General features: G+C 38.0%; 1 protein-coding gene across 8 annotated transcripts in view; it reads left to right on the forward strand.

Annotated features, from left to right (window-relative positions):
- NCOA3 (nuclear receptor coactivator 3) overlaps positions 1-12,966 on the forward strand; it is a 94,116-nt gene that overhangs the window by 68,156 nt on the left and 12,994 nt on the right. For 5 of the 8 annotated variants that reach the window (XR_004984556.2, XM_036419666.2, XM_036419668.2 and 2 more), the window contains 12 exons: positions 1,182-1,356; positions 2,137-2,325; positions 2,813-2,914; positions 3,957-4,097; positions 4,359-4,506; positions 5,696-6,084; positions 6,261-7,129; positions 8,128-8,263; positions 9,015-9,209; positions 9,594-9,893; positions 9,991-10,117; positions 12,110-12,281. Coding sequence is in view for 7 of the 8 variants with exons in the window: in XM_036419666.2 (XP_036275559.1) it covers positions 1,182-1,356; positions 2,137-2,325; positions 2,813-2,914; positions 3,957-4,097; positions 4,359-4,506; positions 5,696-6,084; positions 6,261-7,129; positions 8,128-8,263; positions 9,015-9,209; positions 9,594-9,893; positions 9,991-10,117; positions 12,110-12,281 (2,943 nt within the window). In the remaining variant the exon portion in view is untranslated. The remainder of the gene's footprint in view (positions 1-1,181; positions 1,357-2,136; positions 2,326-2,812; positions 2,915-3,956; positions 4,098-4,358; positions 4,507-5,695; positions 6,085-6,260; positions 7,130-8,127; positions 8,264-9,014; positions 9,210-9,593; positions 9,894-9,990; positions 10,118-12,109; positions 12,282-12,966) is intronic. The other 3 variants (XM_045574313.1, XM_036419669.2, XM_036419670.2) reach the window with 3 other exon arrangements.

Raw genomic sequence — 12,966 nt, forward strand, 5'->3', positions numbered from 1 at the left:
TTACATACTCTTTCTCTTACTTGAACTCAGGGCCTAAAGCCCTTCATAAAATTCACTTGTCTTGTCAATGATTTTGTTTCATCTAGTTTGCTTCTCTCCTTTTAGTTGATAGTACATTTCTCTGTAAATTCTCGAAAAGGAATAGAGTAGTTTGTGTAGCCTGACTTGGAATCAGATGGACAAATGGGAAGCAATAAGGATAATTTTGTTCATTTATTAAAGCTTTGAAGATTGAATTCTTCAAAAGTTAGATTAGACATTAGTTCAGACTTTATATTATTGACTTCACATTTTTTCCTTCAAATTATCTTTTTATTTTTTTTACTAGAGCCAGTGCATGAATTCGTGCACCGATGGGGTCCCTCGGCCTGACCTGTGCCCTCTTGCACTCCAGGACCCCTCGGGGGATGTCAGACTGCTGGTTTTGGCCCAATCCCTGCAGACCAGGCCAAGGGACCCCACTGGTACATGAATCCATGCACTGGGCCTGTAGTATGCATATAAGATCTTTGGTTAATCTCTTCCCCCCCTTCAACCCCCCCCCCCCCATTCCCTCTGAGATTCATCAGTCTGTTACATAATTCCATTCTTGTGTGCTGAGCATCTGCCCCCTGGTGGTCAGTGAGCATCATAGCTACTGGTCGAATGGCCGCTTAGGCTTTTCTATATATTGATAAAACCTTGGAACTAATGTTATTAGAAATGGTGGCTGATAATAGTTTGGAGTGATTACTAAATCAATAGTAGGGTTTCTTTCTTTCTTGTTTTTAATCTACTTAGTACCAAGGCCTGTGTCTTAGTCTGCTGCCAGGCTGTCATAATAAAATACTACAGAGTGGGTGAGTTAAATAGCAAAAATTTATTTCTTACAATTTTGGAGGCTGGAAATCTAAGATCAGGGTCAGTAGGCTTGGTTTCTTCTGAGACCTCTCTCCTTGGCTTGCCTTCTAACTGTGCCCTCACATGGCCTTCTCTCTCGGTGTGTGCATCCCTGGTTTCTCTCTCTCTCTCCTTGTAAGGACACCAGTCATTTTATTAGAACCCTACCCTTATATAATTTCAATTAACCTTATTACCTTCCAAAAGCCCTGTCTTCATTGAAGGCTAGGGGTTCAACATATGAACTTTAGTAGAGATATCATACATTCCATAATATCCAATATTAACATATCCCACTTTAGGCATTGGATGGTTTCCTGTTTGTGGTGAATCGTGATGGAAACATTGTATTTGTGTCAGAAAATGTCACACAATACCTGCAATATAAGCAAGAGGACTTGGTTAACACAAGTGTCTATAATATCTTGCATGAAGAAGACAGAAAAGATTTCCTTAAAAACTTACCAAAATCTACAGGTAGGCCTTTAATATGTATTTTCTAAATAAACTGAGAAAATTTTTTCTTGACCATTTCTTAGAAAATTAAATCTACCTTTTATGTAGAAAGGCAAGTGGTTAATAGTAAAATTTTCAAATATGATCTTGGTGAATTTAGAATATGGTATACATTTCATTTGACCAAAATATACAGTGAAGTTTCTGTTTTAGTTGAAATTATTTTAATGTTTTATGTGCAATAGCTTCCCTTTATCTTCAGGGGATATGACCCAAGGTCCCCAGTAGATATCTGAAACTGTGGATAGTGCCAGTCATTATATATACTGTATGTTTTTTTTTTCTATACATATACAATAAATTTTTCACTTAAAGGAAGTATTTTATATGTTCTATTTGACATATCCAGTCACCAGCATCACTACTCTTGCACTTTGGGGCCATTACTAAGTAAAGCAAGGGTTACTTGAACACAAGTACTGCTACTGAGACATTAGATCTGATAACGGAGATAGCTGTGAAGTGACTTAACAGGTGAATAGAGTATATAGCGTGAATATGCAGGACAAAGGATGATTCGTTTCCCAGCAGGTTGAGGCAGTATGGAATGCAATTAAAACTTATGAATTATTTATTTCTGGAATTTTTCACTTCAGAGTTTTGGACCATGGATAACTGAAACTGGGTGAAATGTTAGTGTAGCCCTTATTGAGGAAAATGTGTGCAATGAGAAAATATAGCTTGAGTTCTTGATGATGGTCATAGACTGAGTTGCCAATTTTTAAAATTTATTTTCCAAAGTTAATGGAGTTACCTGGACAAATGAGACCCAGAGACAAAAAAGCCATACATTTAATTGCCGTATGTTGATGAAAGCACCACATGATATCGTGGAAGACATGAACACCAGTCCTGAAATGCGCCAGAGATATGAAACCATGCAGTGTTTTGCCCTGTCTCAGCCACGAGCTATGATGGAGGAAGGGGAAGGTAAGAGTGATCACATATTTGTGATGTTTATGAAACAAATAGCAGCCATACTTGTAATTTTGTAAATTTCCATTGTTACAATTCTTATTACTGAGCTAGAAGCCTGATGCATGAAGATTCGTGCAAGAATGGGCCTTCCTTTCCCTAGCTGCTGGCACCGCCTTTCACCTCTGGCCTGGAGCCGCCTTTCCACCTGCCCACGCTGCACAGAGGTCCAGAGCCTGAGAGCGGCCAGGGGTGGTGCAGAATGCCTGCAACGATGCAAGCATCCTGCCCCGCCCCATCCCTGGCTGCTCAGCGCCTGCAAATTAACCCCCCATCTTTATTGGGTTAATTTGCATACTCACTCCTGATTGGCTGGTGGGCATTGCAATATATGGTCAATTAGCATGTTACTCTTTTATTAGGTAGATTTCATGTTCTTACCTATTGAACAGATACATTTAATGGTTATATACATTTCTTACCTGGTTAAATTTTATTGTAGATTTGCAATCCTGTATGATCTGTGTGGCACGCCGCATTACTACAGGAGAAAGAGCGTTTGCATCAAACCCTGAGAGCTTTATTACTAGACATGATCTTACAGGTAAAAACTTGGTGTATTGCCATATATACATTTTGTTAATTTAGAAAATATTTAGAAAATATTTTCAGGCTGTCAGGCTGTACCCAGTGTAATGAATGCTTTGCACGGATTATTTCCTTTATTTCTTATATAGCCCTGAGAGAGATTCCCAACAAATCTTGAAAAGGTGCAGCTAGATTTTTAAGGACTATCATGAAACCTACTTCAATTTTTTTTTTTTTTTTTTTAGCATATTTGAGTTCTATATATTTTATTTCTAGTGCATTTGATATTGCAAAAGTTGTCAAGCGTTCAGATTTGAGTACTTGGTTAACCCTGTTTAGATTTTAAGTGTTCAAAAATGCAGTCACCTCTCAGAGGGGAAGAATTATCCCTACTAGCTGTTCAGGCAGATCTTTTCTCTTGCATCATAGTTGCAGGGATAGTATCTTCAGATATGAACAATTTTATTGGTAGGTGTTATTTTTTTTCCTTTAAGTGAAAATAAACCTGAGGTTTCCTAGACATGTAACTTTCTGTACATTCAGAAAGTAGAGATATGTGATACACTCTTATAGTCTATATAGCAAAACATTTAATGTTAGAGTCTCCTGTAGGACTGTGTCCTTAACCCATTGTACACCATAAGCATCTGTAGACGTAAGTGGCGGACCTTCCCCACATGCCACGTGCATCTATTAAAAAAATGTTTTTCCTAAGTGGCAGCCCTGACCAACTTTAAACTCACTTTTTCATGAGAATTTCCAGCTGAAAATATTTAAGAACACTCTAATTCTGAGTAATATATTTATTTTTGTAATATTAATTGCAAATTGATTTTTTAAATTAAATTCCAAAATATCGTGGCATGTGAGGATGGGTTTCCATTTTGGAAACGTGGCAGTTAACTGGTTAAAGAGAAGAGGTTTGGATACAATGGAAATTTGGATAAAAGATGGCGGAGTAAAAATTTAGTGTCTTTATTTTTTAGTGTGAAGCCATGTAATATGCAATCTTTAAATACTTGTTGGTTGGACTTAAATGCTTATTTTTTGTGTAATAGGAAAACTTGTCAATATAGATACAAATTCACTGCGATCCTCTATGAGACCTGGCTTTGAAGATATAATTCGAAGGTGTATCCAGAGATTTTTTAGTCTTAATGATGGGCAGTCATGGTCTCAGAAACGTCACTATCAAGAAGGTAAAGAATTTTAAGGATAATTCTTGATATTGTTTGTCATGCTAAGTAGAAGTATAAACATGACCATAGTTGTTGTTTTGTGCCTGTGGGATAGGAAAATTATTCTTGAGCATTCTTAGTTTAACCTGTTCATAATTTTGATGCAGATCCAGTCTTGCACTGGATTTTGAAAATGTTGCATTTGAAGTATTTATATATTTCTTTCCTGTAAGTATCTGTTTGTAATTATAGTTATTAGTAACAGGACATTTTCCCCAACAGCTTATATTCATGGCCATGCAGAAACTCCAGTGTACCGATTCTCTTTGGCCGATGGAACTATAGTGACTGCACAAACAAAAAGCAAACTCTTCCGAAATCCTGTAACAAATGATCGTCATGGTTTTGTCTCAACCCACTTTCTTCAGAGGTAATGATAGATAACGGTATACTAGTATTTTCATTAAATTCAGCAGTGTTCTCAAGATGTTTTATTAATGTAAAAAGAGAGAAAATTTCACAAGAGTAAAAGCAAGAAGGATGTTGGATTTACCAGAAAGTTTAGATTCCTAGATTATACGTTCTCTTTAAGGTTGTATTTTAATGTGAAAATGGTATTTGTTCATTAATAATTACTTCCTGGGAAATCTGGGAAATAGGAAGGCTAGTGGATAAAAGAGCAAATAAAATCTGTCTATCTCTGTTACCTTTCATTTTCAATGTTATATTAAATTACGCTAAGGATCGAATTTAAAATTTGAAGATAGACTTTAAGAATAGTTACTATTGCCGTAACTGGTTTGGCTCAGTGGACAGAGCGTTGGCCTGTGGACTCAAGGGTCCCAGGTTTGATTCTGGTCAAGGGCATGTACCTTGGTTGTGGGCACATCCCCAGTAAGGAATGTGAAGGAGGTAGCCAATTGATGTTTCTGTCTTATAGATGTCTCTAACTCTCTCTCCCTCTCTCTTCCTCTCTGTAAAAAATCAATAAAATATATTTTTTATAAAAGAATAATTACTATTGCTAATGGTAAATGAACGACACCTGGAGTATCATTCATTAATTATCTCGAGTAGTTTGCTGGCATCTCCAGGCTAACACCTAGGTGTACAGCAACTCAAGTAGAGTCTTGTTGAGGTTCCAGTTAACATAGCTGTTGGCCCTTTGCCGTGCTGTGGTGGTGCCACTCATTTAGATTTTGTGGCTTACTAGGTTAATAAATGATCAATATCTAGATTGGAATTGTCACTGGATATCAGAATGATATCTAAGAAGGTAAGTTCCTGGGCACTTCATCCTTTTCTTTTTTTTTAAATACCGTACGTATATTTTATTGATTTTTTACAGAATATCAGAATATCATGAGGAAGGTAGAGGGATAGAGAGCTAGAAACATCGATGAGAGAGAAACATCGATCAGCTGCCTCCTGCACACTCCCCACCGGGGATGTGCCCGCAACCAAGGTACATGCCCTTGACTGGAATCGAACCCAAGACTTTTCAGTCCTCAGGCCGACGCTCTATCCACTGAGCCAACTGGTTTCGGCCACTTCATCCTTTTTGGAAAATCTGACTCAGGGCTTTAATGCATGCCTGTCAATTTTTTCTTTTTTTGCAGAGAACAGAATGGGTATAGACAAAACCCAAATCCTGTTGGACAAGGCATTAGACCTCCAGTGGCTGGATGTAATTCGGTAGGTGGCATGAGCATGTCACCAAACCAAGGCTTACAGATGCTGAACACCAGGGCCTATGGCTTGCCTGACCCTGGCACCACAGGGCAAATGAGTGGAGTTAGGTATGGGGCTTCCAGTAACATAGCCACAATGAACCCTGGGCCAGCCATGCAGTCACCATCCTCCTACCAGAACAACAACTATGGTCTCAACATGAGTAGCCCCCCACATGGGAGTCCTGGTCTTGGCTCCAGCCAGCAGAATATCATGATTTCTCCTCGTAATCGTGGGAGTCCGAAGATGGCCTCACATCAGTTTTCTCCTGTTGCAGGTATTCCTTTTGCCATTTCCTTTTCTTTTTCAGAAATCCTTTCTAGACCAGTGTAATTTTTATGAAGTTAATTTATTTTATAATAGAACTTCTGAAGAGTTAGGTGGCATTTTTTTTTTTTTTTTTAACAGTACTTGATAGTCTTATTTCTTTTCCTCATTTTTCTCCAAATCCAGGTGTGCACTCCCCTATTGGATCTTCGGGCAACACTGGCAGCCACAGCTTTTCCAGCAGCTCGCTCAGTGCCCTTCAAGCTATCAGTGAGGGTGTGGGGACATCTCTTTTATCTACTTTGTCTTCACCAGGCCCTAAATTGGACAACTCTCCCAATATGAATATAACTCAACCAAGTAAAGTGAACAGTCAGGATTCAAAAAGTCCCTTAAGCTTATATTGTGACCAGAATCCAGTGGAGAGTTCAATGTGTCAGTCAAATAGCAGGGATCACCTCAATGACAAAGACAGTAAAGAGAACAGTGTTGAAGGATCAGAGAATCAGCGGGGTCCTCTGGAAAGCAAAGGCCATAAAAAATTACTGCAGTTACTTACCTGTTCTTCTGATGACCGGGGTCATTCCTCTTTGACCAACTCCCCCCTGGATTCAAGTTGTAAAGACTCTTCCATTAGTGTCACCAGCCCCTCTGGGGTCTCCTCTTCAACGTCTGGAGGAGTGTCCTCCACATCCAATATGCATGGGTCACTGCTGCAAGAGAAGCACCGGATTTTGCACAAGTTGCTGCAGAACGGCAATTCACCAGCTGAAGTGGCCAAGATTACCGCAGAAGCCACTGGGAAAGACACTAGCAGCGCAACATTCTGTGTGGAAGGAAACGTCAAGCAGGAGCAACTAAGTCCTAAGAAGAAGGAAAATAATGCTCTGCTCAGATACCTGCTCGACAGGGACGACCCTAGTGACACACTCTCTAAAGAAGTACAGCCCAAAGTGGAGGGAGTAGACAACAAAATGAGTCAGTGCAGCAGCTCCACTGTGCCTAGCTCGAGCCAAGAGAAAGATGCTAAAATTAAGACAGAAGCAAATGAAGAGGTAATTCGTTTTCTATATATTCCAGCTTAGTCATTGTGTTTCATCCTTGCATTTCTGTGTTAGACAATGTTTTATACACAAATTCTTATCTTGTATTTTATGTTTATTTAATAGAAGTTCTTCTTGAGCTATCATTTCTTTGTAATTCTTTTAGTAAAGTGTATTATTGATGCATTTTAAAAATATCAGATTATATATATTTAAAATGTGACTATAAGTTGTTATTAGCCAATTTGAAATTTTTCATGGAGGTGTTTATTGTTGGAATGAGTAGATTGGGTCATTAAGGGCATAATAGAAAGAAACCAGGGGAGTGAGGATGAGGATTTGTATTAAGTAACAGCATTTTGATTTTTTACCTAAAATCACATTTTATGTATATGATCACATTCTATAAAAGCACTTCCTAAACTTCGCTTGAGGAACACTGTTCTGGGAGATGTTAATATGTGCCCGAAAAAATTAAAGTCTTGGAGAAGTCCTACTGTTATGTCCATTTAACTTTATTTAAACTAGTATTCTCCAAATTTATTGACCAAAAGCTCTTTTTAAAGCATGCCTATGAATACTGTGTTGAATATCAGATTTTCTTGCTTTTATTATTAATCTTACTTGTTTTCAGAAGGTATGTGCAGATGCAGACATCTGTATCTGCTACTGATCCTGACTAAAGTTAGCTGGAAAATGTCCTATAGTTTGAGAATTAAATATCTACTGCAAACTAAGGAAATGCCCCTTTGAAAGCAGCTCCTAAAGAGTTTAAATAACCAAGGGATTTGTCTTAGTAGTTTAAATTGTCTTAGTAGTTTAAATTGTTCTTTCATGGAAGAAGACTAGGGGAGGTCATAACTAGCTAGCCTTTAAGTTGGGAGTTACCGTTTCAGGTAACCATTGTATTTTACTTGTCCCATTTTATCTATTTTCTTCCAATGAATATGGTTATACCTATGCAGTATCTAGTAATGTACATAGGTTAATCTTTAAAATTTTATTTTCAGGGATCTGGAGATTTGGATAATCTAGACGCTATTCTTGGGGATCTGACTAGTTCTGACTTTTACAATAATTCCGTATCCACAAATGGTAGTAATCTGGGAAACAAGCAACAAATGTTTCAAGGAACTAATTCTCTGGGTAAGAAAGACTTTTATTTTTGCTGCCTTTTAAACTTTTTTGCATACTTGTATGTACTCTTACATTAAGACTAGCATCCAGCTGGCATATGTAACTTCAAAATGCCTCTTAGTTTCTTATACTAATTTATAATTACATGTTTTTAAAAACTTTGGGACATTTTCCTATTTAAAAAAAATTTCAATTATTTAACTAATATGATGTATCAATTGAAAAATTTACTGTTATCTGAATAGTGGTTATTCATTTTCACTGGCACTATTTCCTAAATTGAAATGGATAATCAGATTAATGAAGTGGACTGGAAAAAAAGGAAAAGGTTAGGAAATTTTAGGTTTCATTCCTTGTTTGATTAGAAGGCAACTTGTCTGGTTATACTTAATTGTAATATTTTAAACAGAGAAGCCATTTAATATATAGACATAAGGGAAGACCCTTTAAACTTTGATAACATTTTCAATATTAAGTGAAGTGGAATAGGAATGACCATATCAGGCTATTCTCATCATTGCCCACTTCTTCAGCTACCATTGAGACTCTTATTTCTACTTTGTTTGGAATACAAGTTTTTATATTTATCTATTTATTGATTTATTTATTTTGTGTGTATGTTGTAAAGGAAGACAGTGTTTGCTTTAGTAAGAAAGACATTCTTGAGTGGGTGGTATTGTATTTATGTCTTATTCTTGATTATTTATGTATTGAATCATCAGAGGATGTTTATCTGTTTTGTGCTTCTGTGTTTGCACAGGTTTGAGGAGCCCACAGTCTGTCCAGTCCATTCGTCCTCCATACAGCCGAGCAGCGTCTCTAGATAGCCCTGTTTCCGTTGGCTCAAGTCCTCCAGTAAAGAATGTCACTGCTTTCCCCATGCTACCAAAGCAACCCTTGTTGGGAGGGAATCCAATAATGATGGATAGTCAGGAAAATTATGGTTCAAATATGGGTATGTTATTTCTAATTAGTATTTGTGATTAAAATTTTCTTTTGGGAAAAGCAAATATAACACCTAAAGCCAGTTAAATAACTGGGGTTAAGTAATAGGTTTTTGAATAAAAGTAGCATAATTTTTCTTCCATGAGTATTTCCTTCAGTTAATCTATATCTTGGCTATTTAAACTCTTCAGAAGGATTTTGGTCTAAGGCATTTTCTAACCTTTAATTGAATACTAGTCACCCATGAAAAATGTCTTAAGTATTAGTCCTATCCTTAGGATGACAAAGCACTTTTTTTGTAATGGCTAATGTTGTGTATGATAACTTTACCTATCTGATATAAGAAGGATTTCATAATAATATGGAAAAGACCTAATCACTTTACCTGTTGCAGGTGGACCAAACAGAAATGTGACTGTGAATCAGACTCCTCCTTCTGGAAACTGGGGCTTATCAAATTCAAAGGCCAGTAGGATGGAATCCATGAGTTCAAACTCCATGGGAAGACCAGGAGCAGATTATAACACTGCTTTACCCAGACCTACAATGGGTGGCTCAATGTCCACCTTGCCTCTTCGGTCCAATAGCATTCCTGGTGCGAGACCAATATTGCAGCAGCAGCAGCAGCAGCTGCAGCCACAGCCACAGCAGCAACAGCAACAGCAACAGCAACATCAGCAGATGCTTCAAATGCGTAAGCATCTCCTTCATAAAAAAGAAACTTGGATGTTTTAGAGTAATTTTTGTTATGGCTTATTTGAAAATGTATTCTTTTCTTTTTGTTCCCCCAGGGCCTGGTGAAATTCCTATGGGAATGGGGGTCAGTCCTTACGGCCCAGCAGCACCATCTCACCAACCAGGTTCCTGGCCAGACGGCATGTTGTCCATGGAACAAGGCCCTCATGGGACTCAAAATAGGTGAGGGCTTATTATGTGACTCTATAGAAAGTTAGCCTCAGATTATCTAGAAAAGGATCAGAACACAGGAACAAACCTGAAAAAGAATGAGAAAAACTCTGTAATTAGGTACTCAGTTGCTATGTGGTCATTACTTGGATAATTGTATGTAAAAACAAGGCTGAGGCAGCAAGCAGTGGTATTCACGGGAGAAGGAGGAGATGGAGCTCTGTTGTTCAGCTACCAGGACTCTTGAGTGGTCAAACCTGGGAGCTTCTGTGAGGTAGTTGTCTCTCATCTATATATATAAAAGCCTAATATGCTAAGTGTCTGACCTATCGGTTGACAATTTGGTCAACTACTTGACCAATTCCTATGATATGTGCACTGACCACCAGCAGGCAGACTCTCCCACTGGTAGGTTAGCTTGCTACTGGGGTCTAGCTGATCAGGACTGGGTGAGATGGCCTAGACATGCCCTGGAGCCAACCTCCCAGGGTCCCTCCCTGCCCTCTAAAATATTTATTCTAATTAATTTCCTTTTGATGTGCAAGAATTCATGCACCAGGCCTCTAGTACTCCAGTAATGTTATAATCCTCCTCCATGAGAAGGGGAGTAAATTAGCACCAGTTTTATAAGATAAATGGGGTTCAGAGGATAAATAAGTATATTTTTAATGGAAAATTAATGAAGAATTGATTTTTTAAAAAATTACTTAAAACATTTCAGGGATGATGGTGACATTGAACTATACATAGCACTCCTGAAAAAGATTATGGATTATGTTTATATTTCATTTTTATTTAGCTTGGTTGGTAGTAACTTATTTGCATGAAAGAGGCTACCTGTCAATGCCAATTCTAACTTGAATTCTATAATAAATCAAGCTAAGAAAAAATGAATTGATCTAATGAATAGTTTGTGATGTAACTAGATGAATTTGTTACAAATTTTTTTAAAAAATTTTGTTTTTATGGATGAGAGAGAGAGAAACATACATCCATGTGGGAGAGAAACATCAGTCCGGTTGCCTTCTATACTCATACTGACTGCAGATTGAACCCACAACCTGGGTATGTTCCCTCACCAGGAATCAAATCGGCAACCTTTCCATGCATGGGATAGTGCTCAACCAGCTCGGCCACACTGGCCAGGGCACGGCATGAATTTATTAACTTGAGTGTTTCTTTACTTAGCAGAGAACAAATAGTTTCATCACAGAGTTTTTCTGAGTCAGGAGAAATGTCTAGTTCCATGCCCTTTTAACATGCTTGAGAACTGGCACCTTGTGTGGTATGTGGAGTTTGTATTATACCTGTCACTGCATGAGCTCTGGGCCACATATAACAAAACGTTATTTTGGCAGATACCAGGCTCAATTTATTGATAGTGCAATGTTTCTATCTTTTTTTCCTATTCTTTTGTTGATTTCTCAATTTACGTGATTAATACCATCTTTATTTTTGTAGGGTCTTGAAAACTGCACCCTCCACCCCAACTCCAGTCTTTGCTGTCCCCTAAATGTCTAGGGGGTCTAGCAGTTACATTTTGGTGATGGGAGGGGGCAGCCTAAGCTAGATATGATGGTCATAGATGGCCTGGTGAATTTAAAATTGTGGGCCTTGCCTGGCCTGTGTGGGTCAGTGGTTGAGCATCGACTTATGAACCAGGAGGTCACAGTTCGATTCCCAGCCAGGGCACATACCTGGTTGCTCAATCCCTAGTATGGGGCATGCAAGAGGCTGCCGATAAATGATTCTCTCACCTCATTGATGTTTCTCTCTCTTCCTCTTCCTTCCTCTCTGAAATCAATAACTATATTAAGCAAAAAATAAATAAATAAAATCGTGGGCCTTTAATTTAAGTTGATATCATTTGCTATTCTCTGCTACTCAGTTCATTATTTATACTTACAATGTTTGAGCATTTGTTGAATATTAAAAATATGTGAAATTGTGATTTTTTAATTTTGAAGATGAAAAGCAACATTGTAATTGCAAGTCTCTTTTTAGACCACTTTTTAGGAATTCTTTGGATGATCTTCTTGGGCCACCTTCTAATCTAGAAGGACAGAATGATGAAAGAGCATTGTTGGACCAACTGCACACACTCTTGAGCAACACCGATGCCACAGGCTTAGAAGAAATTGACCGAGCTCTGGGCATCCCTGAACTTGTAAATCAAGTAGGTAGCATTAACATGGAAATAGAAGAACATGTGTACACATCCCTGAAGCTATGCAGGTGCTGCTGTGTCTTTCTTGTTACTTGTGTTACATCACTACCTTCATATATACCTGTATTTAATTGAAAAAATGTATTTTATAATTGTGGTATTATTTCCAACACCCTATTTTATAAAGATGTCAGATTTTAGGCAACAGTAGAAATGAACTAATAAAACTACTGTGTAGTATTAAAAATGTTGCTCTCTATTTATGTTAGGTAAGTAACGTAACTTGTTTTGTTAATCCTTACCTGAGGATATTTTTTCCATTGACTTTTAGAGAGAGTGGAAGCGGAGAGAGAAGAGAGGGCGAAGTGAGAGAGGGAGAGAGAAGCATCGATGTGAGGGAGACACATCTATTGGTTGTCTCCCACATGCTCTCTGACTGGGGCTGGGGATCGAATCTGCAACTCTGGTATCTGTCCTTGACTGGTAATTGAACCCTTGACCCTTGGGCTGACACTCTAAATAGCCACACCGGCCAGAGTTGTAACATAACTTTTTATTTTATTTATTTTTTTCGATTACAGCTTACATAAGAAGTCCTTATTTTTTATTATTTTTTAATCCTAACCCTAGGAGACATTTTTATTGATTTTAGAGAGGGAAGGAGAGAGAGAAGGGGGGAGGGATAGAAATAAAG

The sequence above is a fragment of the Pipistrellus kuhlii genome, unplaced genomic scaffold (assembly GCF_014108245.1).
Source record: "Pipistrellus kuhlii isolate mPipKuh1 unplaced genomic scaffold, mPipKuh1.p scaffold_m20_p_6, whole genome shotgun sequence".
Lineage (NCBI taxonomy): Eukaryota > Metazoa > Chordata > Mammalia > Chiroptera > Vespertilionidae > Pipistrellus > Pipistrellus kuhlii.